Here is an 18,534-nt window from a genome sequence, read left to right as displayed (position 1 = left end):
GAACAAAACATTTCCAGTCCTTGGGATCCCAGAGGAACAGACAGAAAACACAGTCCTAGACAGACAGGTATCTTACTTCATTATCCCAGAGGAACAGACAGACAGGTATCTTACTTCATTATCCCAGCGGAACAGACAGATGGGTATCTTACTTCATTATCCCAGCGGAACAGACAGACAGGTATCTTACTTCATTATCCCAGCGGAACAGACAGATGGGTGTCTTACTTCATTATCCCAGCAGAACAGGTATCTTCATTATCCCAGTAGAACAGGTATCTTACTTCATTATCCCAGTAGAACAGGTATCTTACTTCATTATCCCAGCAGAACGGACAGACAGGTATCTTACTTCATTATCCCAGCAGAACAGACAGACAGGTATCTTACTTCATTATCCCAGCGGAACAGACAGACAGGTGTCTTACTTCATTATCCCAGCGGAACAGACAGACAGGTATCTTACTTCATTATCCCAGCAGAACAGACAGATGGGTGTCTTACTTCATTATCCCAGCAGAACAGACAGATGGGTGTCTTACTTCATTATCCCAGCAGAACGGACAGACAGGTATCTTACTTCATTATCCCAGCAGAACAGACAGACAGGTATCTTACTTCATTATCCCAGCAGAACGGACAGACAGGTGTCTTACTTCATTATCCCAGAGGAACAGACAGGTATCTTACATCATTATCCCAGCAGAACGGACAGACAGATGGGTGTCTTACTTCATTATCCCAGAGGAACAGACAGGTATCTTACTTCATTATCCCAGCAGAACGGACAGACAGATGGGTGTCTTACTTCATTATCCCAGAGGAACAGACAGGTATCTTACTTCATTATCCCAGCAGAACGGACAGACAGGTATCTTACTTCATTATCCCAGCAGAACAGATAGACAGGTATCTTACTTCATTATCCCAGCAGAACAGACAGACAGGTATCTTACTTCATTATCCCAGCAGAACAGACAGACAAGTATCTTACTTCATTATCCCAGAGGAACAGACAGACAGGTATCTTACTTCATTATCCCAGCAGAACAGACAGACAGGTATCTTACTTCATTATCCCAGCGGAACAGACAGACAGGTATCTTACTTCATTATCCCAGCGGAACAGACAGATGGGTGTCTTACTTCATTATCCCAGAGGAACAGACAGATGGGTGTCTTACTTCATTATCCCAGAGGAACAGACAGGTATCTTACTTCATTATCCCAGCAGAACAGACAGACAAGTATCTTACTTCATTATCCCAGCAGAACAGACAGACAGGTATCTTACTTCATTATCCCAGCAGAACAGACAGGTATCTTACTTCATTATCCCAGCGGAACAGACAGACATCTTACTTCATTATCCCAGCGGAACAGACAGACAGGTATCTTACTTCATTATCCCAGCGGAACAGACAGACAGGTATCTTACTTCATTATCCCAGCAGAACAGACAGACAGGTATCTTACTTCATTATCCCAGCAGAACAGACAGACAAGTATCTTACTTCATTATCCCAGCAGAACAGACAGATGGGTATCTTACTTCATTATCCCAGCAGAACAGACAGACAGGTATCTTACTTCATTATCCCAGCGGAACAGACAGACAGGTATCTTACTTCATTATCCCAGCAGAACAGACAGACAGGTATCTTACTTCATTGAAAGGGGACTCTGGTCGGGGAAAGCAGGCCGTAGTTTGGGCATGCAGACTGTAGAGCCAGGCATGTCCCCATCCCCCTGGGGGCCAGGCCAATCCAACACCCGCTGAGGCCACGGGCAATGGGACTCCTGCAGGGCCCGCACAGACATGGGGCCCTCACGGTTACTCCCCGGGAGGGTGAACTTGGCAAACTTCATCTTCAAAACCTAAGAGAGCATTTTATTGTCAGTTTTCAAGATGTGCCTTGAGTCATAAAAACTCCTTACAGGACATAACAGACAGAGGTTTGTTTGAGGACCTCTTCACCGATGTCCAGGTTTCCCTGAAAGGCCTGGACCAGGACGGTCCCGTCCAAGCAGACAGACTTCTTCTGGATGCGGACCTTCTTCCCATAGATCAGATTCTGAAGGAAGGCCTTTCCCTAAAGAGCAAAACAAGACAATGCACATTTTGTGAGTAGAAGGACTCTACTGAAAATACATCACAATGTGTCAACCCATTCACACATATATGACACCAAATACTAAACACTAACCCTTAAGATAAGAATCCTATTTTGCGTGGGGGACCTGCCATATTTCCACATAGACATTAATGACAGCACATGGAGAGGAACAGAGTACCTGCAGGAAATGTGCTGAGTCTTGGTCAGTGGACACATTGAAGCCCTGGAACTTGTACTTCTTGGCCAGACAAGGTGCCAGTAGATCCGCTGGCAGCTCCACCAGAGCTGACCGACTGACAAACTCTGTGTTCCCATAGTCAATGTAGGACACGTGAAACTGGACACAAGATGGAGATTGGAATGTCAGGCAGCATCCCAAATGACATCCTATTCCCTACATAAATGCACTACTTTTGACCAGGGCCTATAGGGATAAGTAGTGCACTATAGGGAATAGGGTGCCATTTGGAAACAAAATTATTTTAAAGACAAGTTGGATACATAATCAGTCAGCACCACAGCCAGCCTCCTCACGTCAGTCATCACCACAGCCAGCCTCCTCACGCCAGTCATCACCACAGCCAGCCTCCTCACGCCAGTCATCACCACAGCCAGCCTCCTCACGCCAGTCATCACCACAGCCAGCCTCCTCACGCCAGTCATCACCACAGCCAGCCTCCTCACGCCAGTCATCACCACAGCCTCCTCACGCCAGTCATCAGCCTCCTCACAGTCATCACCACAGCCAGCCTCCTCACGTCAGTCATCACCACAGCCAGCCTCCTCACGCCAGTCATCACCACAGCCAGCCTCCTCACGCCAGTCATCACCACAGCCAGCCTCCTCACGCCAGTCATCAACACAGCCAGCCTCCTCACGCCAGTCATCACCACAGCCAGCCTCCTCACGCCAGTCATCACCACAGCCAGCACCACAGCCAGCCTCCTCACGCCAGTCATCACCACAGCCAGCCTCCTCACGTCAGTCATCACCACAGCCAGCCTCCTCACGCCAGTCATCACCACAGCCAGCCTCCTCACGTCAGTCATCAACACAGCCAGCCTCCTCACGTCAGTCATCAACACAGCCAGCCTCCTCACGTCAGTCATCACCACAGCCAGCCTCCTCACGCCAGTCATCACCACAGCCAGCCTCCTCACGCCAGTCATCACCACAGCCAGCCTCCTCACGCCAGTCATCACCACAGCCTCCTCACGCCAGTCATCACCACAGCCTCCTCACGCCAGTCATCACCACAGCCTCCTCACGCCAGTCATCACCACAGCCAGCCTCCTCACGTCAGTCATCACCACAGCCAGCCTCCTCACGCCAGTCATCACCACAGCCAGCCTCCTCACGCCAGTCATCACCACAGCCAGCCTCCTCACGCCAGTCATCAACACAGCCAGCCTCCTCACGCCAGTCATCACCACAGCCAGCCTCCTCACGCCAGTCATCACCACAGCCAGCACCACAGCCAGCCTCCTCACGCCAGTCATCACCACAGCCAGCCTCCTCACGTCAGTCATCACCACAGCCAGCCTCCTCACGCCAGTCATCACCACAGCCAGCCTCCTCACGTCAACGTCAGTCATCAACACAGCCAGCCTCCTCACGTCAGTCATCACCACAGCCAGCCTCCTCACGCCAGTCATCACCACAGCCAGCCTCCTCACGCCAGTCATCACCACAGCCAGCCTCCTCACGTCAGTCATCACCACAGCCAGCCTCCTCACGCCAGTCATCACCACAGCCAGCCTCCTCACGTAAACAACAGCCTGCAGTGTTATTGTGGGGGGGGGTTTACACACCAGCTGCAATTCCAAATCTGTCTAAATCTATTACATGTCTAACCACTTAACTTCCATACCAGGATCTCATCAGCACAGCCTCAGATCATGTGTGTCAGAATGAAGATATGAACCACAATGATACATTGATAAGCACCCTCACATCACCCTCACATCACCCTCACATCACCCTCACAGCACCCTCACATCACCCTCACGCTTTTCCAGACAGCGAGATGGTCAGCGTGTCCCAAATTCCCCATAGGGCTCTGGTCAAAAGTAGTGCACTTTATTAGGGAATAGGGTGCCATATGGGTAGTATCCACACACTCATTGACTCACATTATCAGTCTGCTGCAGAACCTTGCACCTGTACCAACAGTTGTCCTCAGAGAAGACTGCCCCATAAATCTAGATGCAAACACAAGATAAAGGCAATGTATGAAGCCAATGATAATGGTTTCTCTCTTCTCCATCACTCCAAGTCTAGGTTCTACCTTTACCTTCTGAGGACTGGGAGTTCCAAGTACCCTTGGGGCTGTTGGGCATTTGTCTGCCAAGGCTTTTCTTATGTTTTCAATGGCTTGATCGTCCTTGACATTCTACAACACATAACAAACAAACAGATGGGAGTTTACTGTGTACATGTTTGGGTTACATTTCTTTGGTGTTCTTGTGTAAAATCAAACGGATCAATCAGCAGGTGAAATGTTCAACCAAAGTTCTAACGTTAATTAATTGAATAGTGGTATGTGTTACGTGCAGTTAGCTACCTGTGCCCAAAACGTGATGGCGTCCAAAACGTGTGTTACACCAACAAGCTCCACTAAAATTAAATGAAACCAGTATTAATACGCGAAGGATATTTTTCATAATTAAGTGGATAGTTATATAAATATTTAGACGACAAAAAAAATACTCACTTTTCTCACCGTCCATCATTCATTGGTCTATGTTTATAGGTTGATTGGCTGTGATGTAAAAACACAACATGATAATGCGCTAGAATGCATGGCTACGGCTCCCTGGCTCGGCCAACGTGAAATCTATCCATTTATAAATTCAAGTTTTTGGAGAAATAATTTGTTCTCAAAAACAGATGTTGTCCATGAAGTTACCGTGGAAACAGACAAACATTATTTTTAATTACAGTAGGTCAACCTAATAATGTCACCTGTTTGGGTCTTGATATGGGTCTTCTGTAAACGAAAGAAATGTATACACCTCATGCTGAGGTCAAGCGGTTCAAGGAAAAACCGGCCCCTCGAAGACACATTTTTTCTGTGATACTCTACAGTGGGTCTCTTAGCAGGTGTAAATAATGTGTAGTACATATTAAAGCGATAAGGCACGAGGGGGTGTGGTATATTGCCAATATACCACGGCCAAGGGCTGTTCTTAAACCTGACGCAACGCGGAGTGCCTGGATACAGCCCGTAGCCGTGGAATAGTAGCCATATACAACAAACTCCCGAGGTGCCTTATTGCTATTATAAACTGGTTACCAACGTAATTAGAGCAGTAAAAATACATGTTTTGTCATACCCGTGGTATAGGGTCTGATATACTACGGCTGTCAGCCAATCTGGATTCAGGGCTCAAACAACCCAGTTTATAATAGTTGAATATTGAATACATCATACTGTGTAAATAAAGGTACGTTTGTTATAAAACATGATAGTTGTTTTTTTGTGGTGTTAAGTACTTAAGTAAAAATACTTGAACTTACTGCTTAAGTTGTTTTTTAGGGGGTGTCTTTACTTTACTAATGATCATTTTGACAACTTTTACTTCCCTACATTCCTAAAGAAAATGTACTTTTTACTCCATACATTTTCCATGACACCCAAAAGTACTCATTATGTTTTGAATGCTTAGCAGGACAGGAAAATTGTCGAATTCTCACACTTATCAAGAGAACATCCCTGGTCATCCCTACTGCCTCTGATCTGGCGGACTAACTAAACACATGCTTTGTTTGTATAATAATGTCTGAGTGTTGGACCAAGCCCCTGGCTTTCCGTAAATTAAAAAACACAACATTTACATTTAAGTCATTTGGCAGACGCTCTTATCCAGAGCGACTTACAAATTGGTGAATTCACCTTAAGTTCTTTATATAAGAAATGTAATTCTTTATATTTTTACTCAAGTAGTATTTTACTGAGTGACTAACTTTTATTTGAGTATTTTTTTCTTAGGGTATCCTTACTCTTACTCAAGTTTGAAAATTGGGTACTTTTTCCACCACTGATCGTTCTTAAGTTACAAGGAGCTGCACAAGACCATATTTTGTTTAGCTTTATACACAGACTATAGCCAACAAACAATTGTTCTGTTGTTTATATACCAACTCTGCACCAGATGTCACTGTTACCATCTACTGAATGTAATAATGTATGATTTAGCCAGGAGTCATCATGAACAATACAATATCTTATGAAAAGGATTTTATGAAATCTTTAATAAAATGTAGTCTTCTGATGAAATGCCCAAACAACCATTGTTCACTGAATCCCCCTCCCCATCACATCAATACATCTCAAAACACACAAAAACACCCTTAACCCCTAGCTACATTCCAGTGCAAACACTAACAACCATGATTGTAAGACACATCTTCTTGTGTCATCTAGTCTGCATAGCAGACTGGTTTATAATGGTAACAAAGATCAAAGCTTAGAGGACAACTTAGAGGACAAATTTACAGGCTGAATTCAACCAGTAACGGCAGTTTTCAACATTTGAAATGAGCCCAAATGGACATGGCTTTTCTCTACATAGTGCACTACTTTTGACCAGGGCCAATAGGACTCCGTTCAAAGGTAGTGCACTATAAAGGGAATAGGGTACCATTTAGGAAGTAGACTCAGTGTCTCTTCTTTTCAATAAATAACACTCCAGTTTCAACAGTTCTTTCATTTTTGAGTCACTTGGTGACATTGACATCGGCTCCATATATGAAGTCCTCTGGGAGCGTCTCAACAGGGATGGAGCTCAACTGTTCATCAAGAGAACGTAGTGTCCACAGCTTCTCCAGTTCATACACCTCTCTGGTCTCTGGTAGCATGAAGTGGACCACCATCCTTCCTACAGGAGAGAGAGCAAGAGAGAGAGGGAGACAGAGAAGGGGAGAGAGAAGGTGGACAGAGAGGAGACAGAGAGAGAGAGAGGAGACAAAGAGGAGACAGACGACAGCAATGGGATTAGCAAGTAAGACATTGACATTTTCACCTTATTACCCATGTATAGCTTCCGTCCCTCTCCTCACCCCTACCTGGGCTCGAACCAGGACAATCTGCACACAGACAACAAAAGTCACCCACGAAGCATCATTACCCATCGCGCCACAAAAGCCACGGCCCTAGCAGAGCAAGGGGAACAACTACTACATGGCCTCAGAGCGAGTGACGTCACCGATTGAAACGCTATTAGCGCGCACCACCGCTAACTAGCTAGCCATTTCACATCGGTTACACACATCCTGAGAAAATATATCAGTGTAATATTTCTAGAGACCACCAGTGTGTTGTTTCAGTAAATGATTCTAATCGTCATGTACTATAATCCACAGCCAGGAGCAGATCATCAAACATACCAAAGTCAATGCACATCCAGTCTTCTGCATCCTTTCCCTCAATCTTGGCATGTGGGTCCCCGTCTTTCTTCATATATTTGTACTGACAAAAATATGAAACATGTATTACAACACAGTGGTGCCAAATGTACATGGCGTTTTCTGCACAGCTTTGACCAGCAGCACCATTATTCACATGTTGCAAAATGTCAGTAACTTTTCCGGAAATTCCCAGGTTTCCTGCTTATCCCTTCGGATTCTGTGATTCTTCCTACCAGGATTTCTGGAAAACCTGGTAATTTGGGGAATGTTACCTGGATTTTGCAAACCTACAATTGATCCAATAAAGGAATTACCACTTTAATGGCGTAGAGGGCCATGGCACGGAGGTGTCTTGTGGAGGACCCGCTGACAACGATGAAGTAGTCTGTGTACTTGATGTCCTCAGGCACCTTGATGACACAGATGTCTGCTGCATTCTCCTGGCGGAGCAGGGACACCAACACGTCGATGTTAAAGTCCTCCTGCAGGTTTCCTACAGCAAGGGGAGAGGGAGGATCATCACACTAAACAGTCCTTCAGTATGTTCATTCGTAATACACTAGCCTGGGTGTATTGTATCAGTAACAAAGTCAAGGAAGTTTCGTTTAAAATGTTACATAGAATCTATCCTGTGAAACATGTTTTGGAAGGATTCAAGCTAAATATTGACTATAACTGATTTCTGTGGAATGGAAAAGGAGATGCATTTATTTTTTGCTGGTATTTATAGTATAATGTTTTGGAGGTGAGTAAACTCCGACAGTTATCCCTATATGAAGCTTTATAATTGGTCTACAGAAAAGTGTCATGCACAAGCCTGTAATTTCGAAAAAATACGTAACGAATTTTAACACGAAGAGGCAGGTATGGCGCTTAGCTATATCAGATAGTGTGACTTTATAATTGAATTGGGTGCCTTGTAACCATGTAACGTTACTCACACTACTAACGTTAGCTAGCTAGTTGTCTGAGTCGATTTTAGTTCTACTTACTTTGGCTTGAGTCACTCTGCATCTCATATTCATCTTGTTGTGCCAGAAGCTTGCCAGGGCTGTCCGACTTCAAAACATTCTCTTCATTATGTAAATCGGCGTAATATCGTCTAATACCGTTGTAAAATGCAGAGAGATGTGGATGCAATTGTTGAGAGGCAAGACATGTATAACGTCGATACAAAAATGTTGTGCTGCGTCGCGCTTTTGAAATTAAACACGCACCTCTAACGACACCAGTATACCCTCGAAGAACATTATGTGAAAGTATCTGAGAGACAAATTGCCTAGAACAATGTAGTACATACATGATTTAGCTATCGTGTCATTGCCATCAAAACGCATGTAATTTTGGTTTGTTTTTCAGAGGACTGTCTAGAAACAGGAAGTGTTTCTGAATCCAGGACTCTGATTGGTTGAGGTGGTTTCTTCGCTGTTTACGCTTCCTTCCGTACAGTACTCCTCCTGGATGCGCTTTACCGCCGCCTAATGTACAGGAGTGGGACTTTGTGAAGAAGCACACCAAATCATATTGCGCTCGTTTCAGCTATAAAACATATTTAAATATTTAATCGCTCTCTAAAGCCATTACAATCAACTTCTTATAAAGGTTTCAGAATGCATCCATATTTATCAAACTGTGTTACTGTTTTTGGTTTAATCTGTTTCACCACCCCCTCCACACAGCAAATATTCTTCAAATATGTTTTTAACCACCCTTGTAATCAGTAAGAGACTCAAACATTTGGTGCATTTCAGTGATCATTTATTTTCCTCAGGCATTATCGTGAAATCAGAGTGAAAAAATAGAAAATATTTCTGGTACCAACAATTTACCAAAAGTAAGTTTGACTGTATAAAAGTGAGTTACCAATGCCCCTGACCTGAATAGGCCCACATACATACATATGTATGTAACTCAGTGAGTCATGTCATTATTCAGCTTAGATTTGGTCTTGGTATGCAGCACCAGAAAATCAATATTGGTTTTAATCCAGCAGCCACCAGACAATGGTATTGTCCAAAACTGTACCTTATTCCCCATAGGGCTCTGACAAATGTAGTGCACTATATAGGGAGTCATGTGGGATGCCTTACCATCTCTAGATAGGGAATAGGGTGCCATTTGGGATGCCCATTCCATCTCTCCGACTGAGGATACAGGCCAGCTCACCCCCGACATAACCCCTTGGCATTTTTCATTGGTCTGTTTACTTTGTAATTGTTGTACCCGTGTGGTGTGTGTGGTGCATAGTAGATGCCTGCATCCCAAACGGCACCCATAGGACTTTGGTCAAAAGTAGTGCACTATATAGGGAATAGTGTGCCATTTGGAATGAAGTACATATCTTTCCCTTATCCCCAAATGGATTCAGGCTTGGGTTGTCACTCATTCGGACTGGGCAGTGTCTGAGTCCAGGAACACATTGAGCCTCAGGCCCACTGGAATGTGGTCAGTAAGGCCAGCAAGCTGGGTCACAAAGGTGAACTCCTCAATTTCCTATAGAAGAGAAAGAAAAGAATGCAATAACACCAGAATTAATAATAGACCCACACGCTGTTGTGACGCCTGCAGCCAGCCAGCCAGACACACGCTGTTGTGACACCTGCAGCCAGCCAGACGCTGTTGTGACGCCTGCAGCCAGCCAGTCAGACACACGCTGTTGTGACTGCAGCCAGCCAGCCAGCCAGACACACGCTGTTGTGACGCCTGCAGCCAGCCAGTCAGACACACGCTGTTGTGACGCCTGCAGCCAGCCAGTCAGACACACGCTGTTGTGACGCCTGCAGCCAGCCAGTCAGACACACGCTGTTGTGATGCCTGCAGCCAGCCAGTCAGACACACGCTGTTGTGAGACCTGCAGCCAGCCAGCCAGACACACGCTGTTGTGACGCCTGCAGCCAGCCAGTCAGACACACGCTGTTGTGACGCCTGCAGCCAGCCAGCCAGCCAGCCAGTCAGCCACACGCTGTTGTGACACCTGCAGCCAGCCAGACACACGCTGTTGTGACGCCTGCAGCCAGCCAGTCAGACACACGCTGTTGTGACGCCTGCAGCCAGCCAGCCAGACACACGCTGTTGTGACGCCTGCAGCCAGCCAGCCAGCCAGACACACGCTGTTGTGACGCCTGCAGCCAGCCAGCCAGACACACGCTGTTGCAGCCAGCCAGCCAGACACACGCTGACGCCTGCAGCCAGCCAGTCAGACACACGCTGTTGTGACGCCTGCAGCCAGCCAGTCAGCCAGCCAGCCAGCCAGCCACGCTGTTGTGACGCCTGCAGCCAGCCAGCCACACACGCTGCCTGCAGCCAGCCAGCCAGTGCAGCCAGCCAGCCAGCCAGACACACGCTGTTGTGACGCCTGCAGCCAGCCAGCCAGACAGACACACGCTGTTGTGACGCCTGCAGCCAGCCAGCCAGACAGACACACGCTGTTGTGACGCTTGCAGCCAGCCAGCCAGACAGACACACGCTGTTGTGACGCTTGCAGCCAGCCAGCCAGACAGACACACGCTGTTGTGACGCCTGCAGCCAGCCAGCCAGACACACGCTGTTGTGACGCCTGCAGCCAGCCAGCCAGACACACGCTGTTGTGACGCCTGCAGCCAGCCAGCCAGACACACGCTGTTGTCTTTCCTAGAACACATCCTCGTGGTGTTCCAAGCAATCATTTCAATAACACAGGTGGAGGTCAGGAGTGTGGAGAGGAGAACATGAAGGAAGTGGACTCTTCTATACAGCTGAATGAGATGGCAGGTATCTGATCGCTAGCTCATGTTAGCTAACCTAGCCAGCGAACCAGAGAGGGGAGAAGTATGGAAACACTTACAGTTCGGCAGTGCTTGGAGATGGAGCTCTCTCTGTAGAGGATGTAGTCGATGCGGCGCCCCACCCAGGGCTGACCCAACTCAGGGTAGACCATGGGACAGCCTTCCAGGGCCACAGGAGAGGCGATGTACTGCCTCCTCAACTCCTCTCTCTCCAGGGTCCTAGAGACAGGGAAGGGATCAGGGGAACTTAGGACATGTCCCAAACGACACCTTATTCCATATCAAATCAGATTTTAATTGGTCGCATACGCGTGTTTAGCAGATGTTATTGCGGTTCGTAGCGAAATGCTTGTGTTTCTAGCTCCAACAGTGTAGTAATATCTAACATACACAAAGTAAAGTAATTACAAATATAAATAGTTGGACGAGCAATGTCAGAGCGACAGACTAAGATACAGTAGAATAGGATAGAATACAGTATATAAAGATGTAAACATTATTAAAGTGGCCAGTGGTTTCAATGTGTTGTAGTGCGCTACGTTGTTTTGACCAGGGGCACATTGTCTACATCCAGTGAATGCAGTCTGAGGGATAGCATACCTTTGAAGATTCTCTGGGGTCCTTACATCCTCATGATACAGAGTCGGCTGTTCCAGCAAAGTGCCTGAACGATATAACATAAGAAAAAGTTCTTAATTTCCACAGATGTGCCTTGTTAAAAAAACAAGATCAAATAAACAACCTTACAAGACATAAAACAACTGACAATATAGTTAAACATGGGCTGGGGCCTGTACAGGAGACTGACTATACAAGAGGTTCAAAACATTATTCATGTCACATAAATGTGCACAAGACATCAAGGAATGTTTGATTGTTCCTAATGACTGGTAGGCCTGTATGTCAGCTATGTATCCCAAATGGCACCCTATTTCTAAATAGTACACTACTTACCTACGGGCCCTGGTCAAATGTAGTACTGTATAGGGAATAGGATGCCATTTGGGACGCAGTATAAAGATAGTGCAACAGTCCAACTCACCAATGACCCAGGGCTTCTCCTGGCCCGGCCCGGCCCTACAGGGGTCTCTGTACTCCTCAAACAGACTGTGCTTCTGTTCTAGACTGTCATCTGACCAAGGACAAACACACAGAAACATGGAACAATGTTGAACGACATCAAGCCCACACAGATACCCATCTATAGAAGACAAACTGCATGCAGAGCCAGTGTACTCTGTACATAGACAGAAAGATATCCAAAAATGACACCCTATTCTATATAGTGTACTACATTTGACCAAGGCCCATAGGGCTCTCATCAAAAGTAGTGCACTGTATAGAGAATAGGATTCAATTTGGGACGTAAACGTACCAGGTGAGCAGTTGTCGAAGTTGAAATCCCCAGAAAGCACGTCAAACACGACCACCTCATCAGGTTTGCTATTGGTCACCTGGAACTCCTGGATCCACTTGGTGAGCATGTTGAGCTGCTCACAGCGGATCTCCCCTTCACCTGCTCAGCCAATCACAGGACACAGTTCTCAACCACTACAATACAAGCAGAGACAGACTGGTGCTGGACAGATAATTACCGTGTCCCAAATCAAAGTGTATTGGTCACGTACAGGGTTAAGCAGATGTTACGGCGGGTGCAGTGAAATGCTTGTGCTACTAGCTTTTAACAGGGCAGTCAAATGTCAAACAAGTACACAAATAACAAAACAAATTTAAGACAAAAACCAATTAACTGTCAGATTCTGGCTTGAAATATACTTATTCCGGTCACCACATTAGACCTTATTGATTACTTGACATGTATAAAAGACCTGTATGTTAGGGTTCAAGACAATGGGAAGTACAGAAAGTTTGTCTGTTTAAACATGTTATTGCTGAATAGTAATATTTCGAAGGCAGTTGCTGTGGAACTAGGACCAGGAGGGATGTGGAACTCAATAAGGGTGAACAGTTGAAGAGAAAATAAATCTCTGGAGACGAGCTAACTACAGTCCTATCTCACACACTTCCACGCTGTAATGAAGGTTCTAGACTCATGCAGGGCCATGACAACACCAGTAAGAGGAACAGATTGAGTTCCTGCCTAGCAACAGATTGTTTATCTTAGTCATAAAAGGAGGTGACGCCTAGTCAGAAGGTATAGATATGTACTTGTATGTTGTGCTTGCAGCGGAGGCACCCAGTGGGTTGAATAAACGTGGCTTGAGCTTTTCTTTAGTCGTCTGTTTGAGTTCTTGTTCAGAACCTAAACATAACACTATCATAAAACAAATGCAATCTGTGCATATATACACACATAAAAAATATATACTAAGAGAGATATGTACAGCAGTAGACACTGTATATTACAGTGAGCTATGTCAGGATTCCAGTATATAAATGTGTGGTGTGCATAAACAGTGTAGATAAAACAACATGAGCTGGTGCACACCCAGAATAATAGTTTGTGTGGAGGTGCTGACTAACGACAAATAAATTATAAACTATCAAAATAAAGAAAGTCACACACTCCATGTATAATCTCCCAGCAATTTAATGGGTATTTCGGCATCACTGTGCCTTCCTCAGGGTGCATAAACAGTGTAACTACAATGCAATGTACAGTAGTAGCTAAATTACAATGAGCTATGTGAGAAGTTGTGCTGTAAATAGAGAAGAGGAGGCCATTTTGGATTAAGTTAAAAAATGAATGAAGATGACTTGCCTTCAGGTGCATGGAGGTGTGTGCAGTTAAAATATCCAACCAGCTTCTTCTCTTTCTGATTCTGGCCAACTAGCACCTGGGAACACCCACAAACCATTACTTCACCTACTGGGTATGAACTGCGTTCTTGTTGATGATGTTATTGTTTGACCCATGGTAAAATGGAGCGGACGTTATCATTACAATAACTGACAACAGTAACTCAATACAGTAGGAGCGTTAATGGCAACCAGATGACCCACATTTACATTTTAGTCATTTCAGACAGACACTCTTCTCCAGAGAGAGACTAAAGTTAGTAGGAAAAAAACAACCACATATCACAGCTATTTTAAGCAGAAAAAAACCCAAAGTGCAGGCGAGAGGTGAAAAAGACAAGAGCTATAATGACAGTGAGTGGCATAGAATTACAAATTAGAACTGTATTTCTCCTTAATCTAATCAAAATGGCTGCCAATATCAGCCTATTGACTTCATCCTCTCTAGTAGTGTAATAGGATCTGTGTGGTGAGTGGTACCTTGGCAGAGAGCAGGCCTTTAGCAGCCAGGGCGTCCTCCCCCCGGGCGTTAGGGAAGCAGTGGTACTGGGCCTCCAGCACTGGGTAACGGCTGGCCAGGAACAGGCCGCTGTTGAAGAACTTAAAGGAGGAGCAGCTGCCGGGAGGCTGGCAGGCGTACACCCCTACATCATACAGTATGTGGTTGAACAGGGGCCCCAGGGTTTCGGTCAGCTTCACAGCTGCCCTCTTATCAAACACCTCCTCCAGACACAGGATGTCCACGTTGGCCGGGAAGAGAGAAGACACCTCCCAGGGCACGTCGTCTGGCCCAGCCTGACCGCGCTGGGCGACCCCCTGAGTGCGTAGGGCCCGCGGAGGGTTCCTGTGGCCCTTCCGGTCCTGCTGGTTGGAGTTGTGGTTGGTGTTGATGACGGGGGAGGGAGAGTGGGAAGACTCCTCAGTGTCGTCACAGGGCACGTACACCACATAGTTTGAGTCACTGGGTTTGGGGGGCGTCGTTGTTGGGACCGCTCCGTCAGCTTGGTCCTCGTCTGAATGGGCCTGGGGTGGTGGCTGGCAGGCTGGGTCTGTAGCGCCGTATGAGGCAGGGCTGGTGGTGGAGGGGCCGGGGAGCAGGCTACTGGAGGGGCTGAGGGTGCCACAGCTACTGGGAGAGTCCACAAAGATGCGGATGTGTGGCCGGTTCACGCCCTGCACGATGCTCCGACCGATGGCGGTGGCACGGCGCTGCGTGTGCCCCAGGTTGTTGAAGCGTGCGATGCCGTCCGGCAATAGGCACAGGTTGGCAGTAGCAAAACCAAAAGTGGCCTTGTTGGCCCCTGCCTCAAAGCCCAGGTTCCTCTCCCCCTCCTCGGCTGGTGCTGGCCTCGACGGGGGCTCCTGGTGGTAGGAGAAGGGCCTTCGGGCGGCCTGGAGGGGGCCCAAAGCAGGAACCCCAGGAAGGCCAGGGGAGCCGTGACCAGGAAGAGGGCGAGGAAGAGGATGAAGCCAAAGAACACCTTGAGAGGGTGAAGGTAACACTCCTGCTCGTGCCGCTGGGTGCGTTCCAGGCTGGTGGACATGCAGACGGCAATGAGGCGGTCCAGGAACCAGAAGCAGGGCAGGATGAGACCCCAGCTCACTGCATGGAGGCCCTCCACAAAGCTGTTGGGGAATGGGGACTCCCGCAGGGACATGCCTCCCTCTTTCAGTCACCTCTGGACACAAATAGGGAGATCAGGCATCAGGGCTTCCAGCTGCTCACCTCACTCTGGTTATTCACCATCTGACTGAGACTCTGCAATCTACTGGAAGTAAACATAGAAGACAACATACAGACAGGACATGTAGAGGGTGTTTTCAGACCTTTCCTGGTTCGACTAGTGAGGTAAATCAATAGTGCTTGAAGTTGCATGGTTGTCAGGGAAACCAGAATCAACCCAATGGGGCTGGGCGACAGCTGGTGCGTCATAGTACACGGGATCAATTGGAGTAGAAAGGCAGATTACATTGGCTTACTGGGCTGCGCGCACATGAAGGGCTGGGTTGGTGGATAGACAGACATTGTTGGAAAGGAGGGCAAGAGGAGAAGAATATACGGGTATTTTATTCAAACTACTGTTAATCCAGACGTCACCATCTGCACGAATTCACTAATCGCTATAGCGACAGATGTGTAGTGTGTAAAACTAGTGGTCGATGCAACGTTCAAAATAGTCCACACAAAGGCTCCAAAAAGACCCACACTTTCCGACAATGACGCCCGTCCTGAGTGCCAGCATTTCTGCTGACACTGTCATGCCAACCAACATCGGTCATGAATGAATATGATATCGATTGTTTCTCAAGTTTTCGTTGTGTGTGCTTGTTACTTTGAAATGATCGACTCGCCCCAAATGCTGTTCTCTGGCGTGGTTAGCTAGCTAGCCAGCTAACGTTAACTTGGAGTACTAACGTCACCTGCCTAATTCAACCAGTTTGAAAATGTTCACTAATTTGGGCTAGGGAGCAGGTGCTCACATGCACAATGTATCATTCATGAACAAGACCATTTTGTCTTACACATTTACATAGCCACACGTTCGTGGACTAATGTTAGCTACTAGCTAGCTAAAAATAGGTTACCTGGTTAGCAAACGTTAACATGAGTAATGCACCTTTATTCTTACCTGTCTGTATAGAAGAGTCCACTTCCTTCATAAAGTGTGAATTTATCCGTCTAAATACATGTAAGCATGGCTACTGCTAAGTTGGCCTTGTTATGCTGTGGATATTTTTCATTCAATATTCCTGTATAGAACAGAAGACAAGGATTCCAGAGACCAGTATAAAACTAGTTCCGCGCGGGGAGCAGCCAACTCCAGTCTAGACAGTTTGCGCGTGCATGCCGCTTATTTCCCACCGTGTGCGTGCTGGTCTGAAATGGCAAATGAGCTGAACATATTTCCTTAAACAAACAGCATAAGGGTTTATGGGTTTATTAAGCGCGGATTCGCGTTTATAAACCCAGGGTCGTTAAGATATTGAAAGACAAATATTTCAAATACTTTACTGAGTTACTGTTCATATTCGAAAATCAGTCAATTGAAATAAATAAATTAGGAGACTGTCCCTACCTTTGAAATGTGGTTACGGGATTTAGGGAATGTAATACATATGGAAAAGATTCGATACAATACCTCCAATAGAAGTTCAATGTTTTCCAAAATATGTCAGCCGATACTGGATAAATGGTCTAGTCCCGCTTTATAACTGGGTTGACGATCTGCTGCTACTCTGTGCTGTACTCCACTCAATATTTATGTACCACCTAATAGGATTTTGTTTTATTTTGTGTATGTGTGAGTTAAGTTTTGTTTTGTCCTCTAAATTGGCCTTCCCATTCAACAGTACAATGAATGTCATTGTTAGTATTGCTGTCTTTTTTATTTGATTTTTTATTGTAAAATAATAAACATATTATTTAAAATAATAATAATAATAAATTAGGCCCAAATGTATGGATTTCACATGACTGGACAGGGTGCAGCTAGGGGTGGGCCTTGGAAGGAATAGGCCCGCCCCTTGGCAGCCAGGCCCACCCACTGGGGAGCAAATCCCAGCCAATCAGAATTAGTTTTTTCCCCACAAAATGGCTTTACGACAGACAGAAATACTCCTCAGCACCCACCACCCAGACGATCCTGCAGGTGAAGCAGCTGGATGTGGATGGGCCGGCGTGGTTACACATAGTCTGCGGATGTGAGGCCGGTTGGATGTACTGGCAAATACTGTGAAATGACATTGGAGGCAGCATATGGCAGAGAAATGAACATTCATGTCTCTGGCAACAGCTCTGGTGGTTCATTCCTGCAGGTCACCATGTCTCAAAACTGGAGACATCTATGGCATTGTGTTGTGTGATAAAACTGCTCATTTTAAAGTGGCCTTTTATTGTCCCCAGCACAAGGTGGATCTGTGTAATGATCATGCGGTTTAATCAGCTTCTTGATATGACACACCTGTCAGGTGGCTGGATTATCTTGGCAAAGGATAAATGCTCACTAACAGGGATGAAAACTAAATTTGTACACAAAATTTGAGAGAAATAAGCTTTTTGTGTGTGTGACAAATGTCTGGGATTTTTTATTTCAGCTCATGAACCATGGGACAAATATTTTACATGTTGTTTAAACTTTGTTCAGTGTATATGAAAATGAGTTGTGTATACATGACTTAAACAGGCTGCTTTTTCTTTGTTGAAATGCATTTAAATGGCCCAAAGAGCCCTGGAAGTATTTATTCTGTCCAGGTTCTCCATGTCTGTCATTTAAATGTGGAAATATGATGTCAGGTAACTCACAAAGCCAGCCTCAGTGCAACCAACCAACAAACCAGGTGAATGGAAAATATGAATAAAAAAAGGCTAAACCAGGAAATGGTCCAATGCAGGAGATGCAGAGCTGTCCTGTCTGCGGAGGGTGTGTGAAGAGATGCAGAGCTGTCCTATCTGTGGAGGTTGTGTGAAGAGATGCAGAGCTGTG

The 18,534-nt window shown here is 46.0% G+C and overlaps 2 protein-coding genes and 1 pseudogene across 2 annotated transcripts; all 3 read right to left on the bottom strand.

The window, feature by feature from the left end:
• The window catches only part of LOC135521355 (serine/threonine-protein kinase 31-like), a 34,921-nt pseudogene extending 30,030 nt beyond the window's left edge, over positions 1 to 4,891 (bottom strand).
• A 1,451-nt stretch (positions 4,892 to 6,342) lies between these two features.
• malsu1 (mitochondrial assembly of ribosomal large subunit 1) lies at positions 6,343 to 8,919 on the bottom strand. Its single transcript, XM_064946734.1, has 4 exons — positions 8,519 to 8,919; positions 7,841 to 8,019; positions 7,506 to 7,587; positions 6,343 to 6,997 (listed from the first exon to the last, which is right to left on the bottom strand). Exons 1-4 carry the CDS (start codon positions 8,826 to 8,828, stop codon positions 6,837 to 6,839), a joined length of 732 nt encoding a protein of 243 aa, XP_064802806.1. The 5' UTR covers positions 8,829 to 8,919; the 3' UTR covers positions 6,343 to 6,836.
• A 349-nt stretch (positions 8,920 to 9,268) lies between these two features.
• Positions 9,269 to 16,896, bottom strand: smpd5 (sphingomyelin phosphodiesterase 5). Its single transcript, XM_064946733.1, is given in 9 exon segments — positions 9,269 to 10,019; positions 11,350 to 11,509; positions 11,891 to 11,954; positions 12,333 to 12,422; positions 12,666 to 12,806; positions 14,013 to 14,088; positions 14,531 to 15,453; positions 15,456 to 15,819; positions 16,681 to 16,896. Coding segments are annotated over 8 exon segments (1,818 nt in total). The 5' UTR covers positions 15,709 to 15,819; positions 16,681 to 16,896; the 3' UTR covers positions 9,269 to 9,908.
• Positions 16,897 to 18,534: the final 1,638 nt, after the last annotated feature.

Source organism: Oncorhynchus masou, chromosome 29 (genome assembly GCF_036934945.1).
Source record: "Oncorhynchus masou masou isolate Uvic2021 chromosome 29, UVic_Omas_1.1, whole genome shotgun sequence".
In the NCBI taxonomy this organism is placed as follows: Eukaryota; Metazoa; Chordata; class Actinopteri; order Salmoniformes; family Salmonidae; genus Oncorhynchus; species Oncorhynchus masou.
The sequence above is the reverse complement of the archived record's forward strand: the minus strand, read 5'-3'. Positions and strand labels throughout refer to the sequence as shown.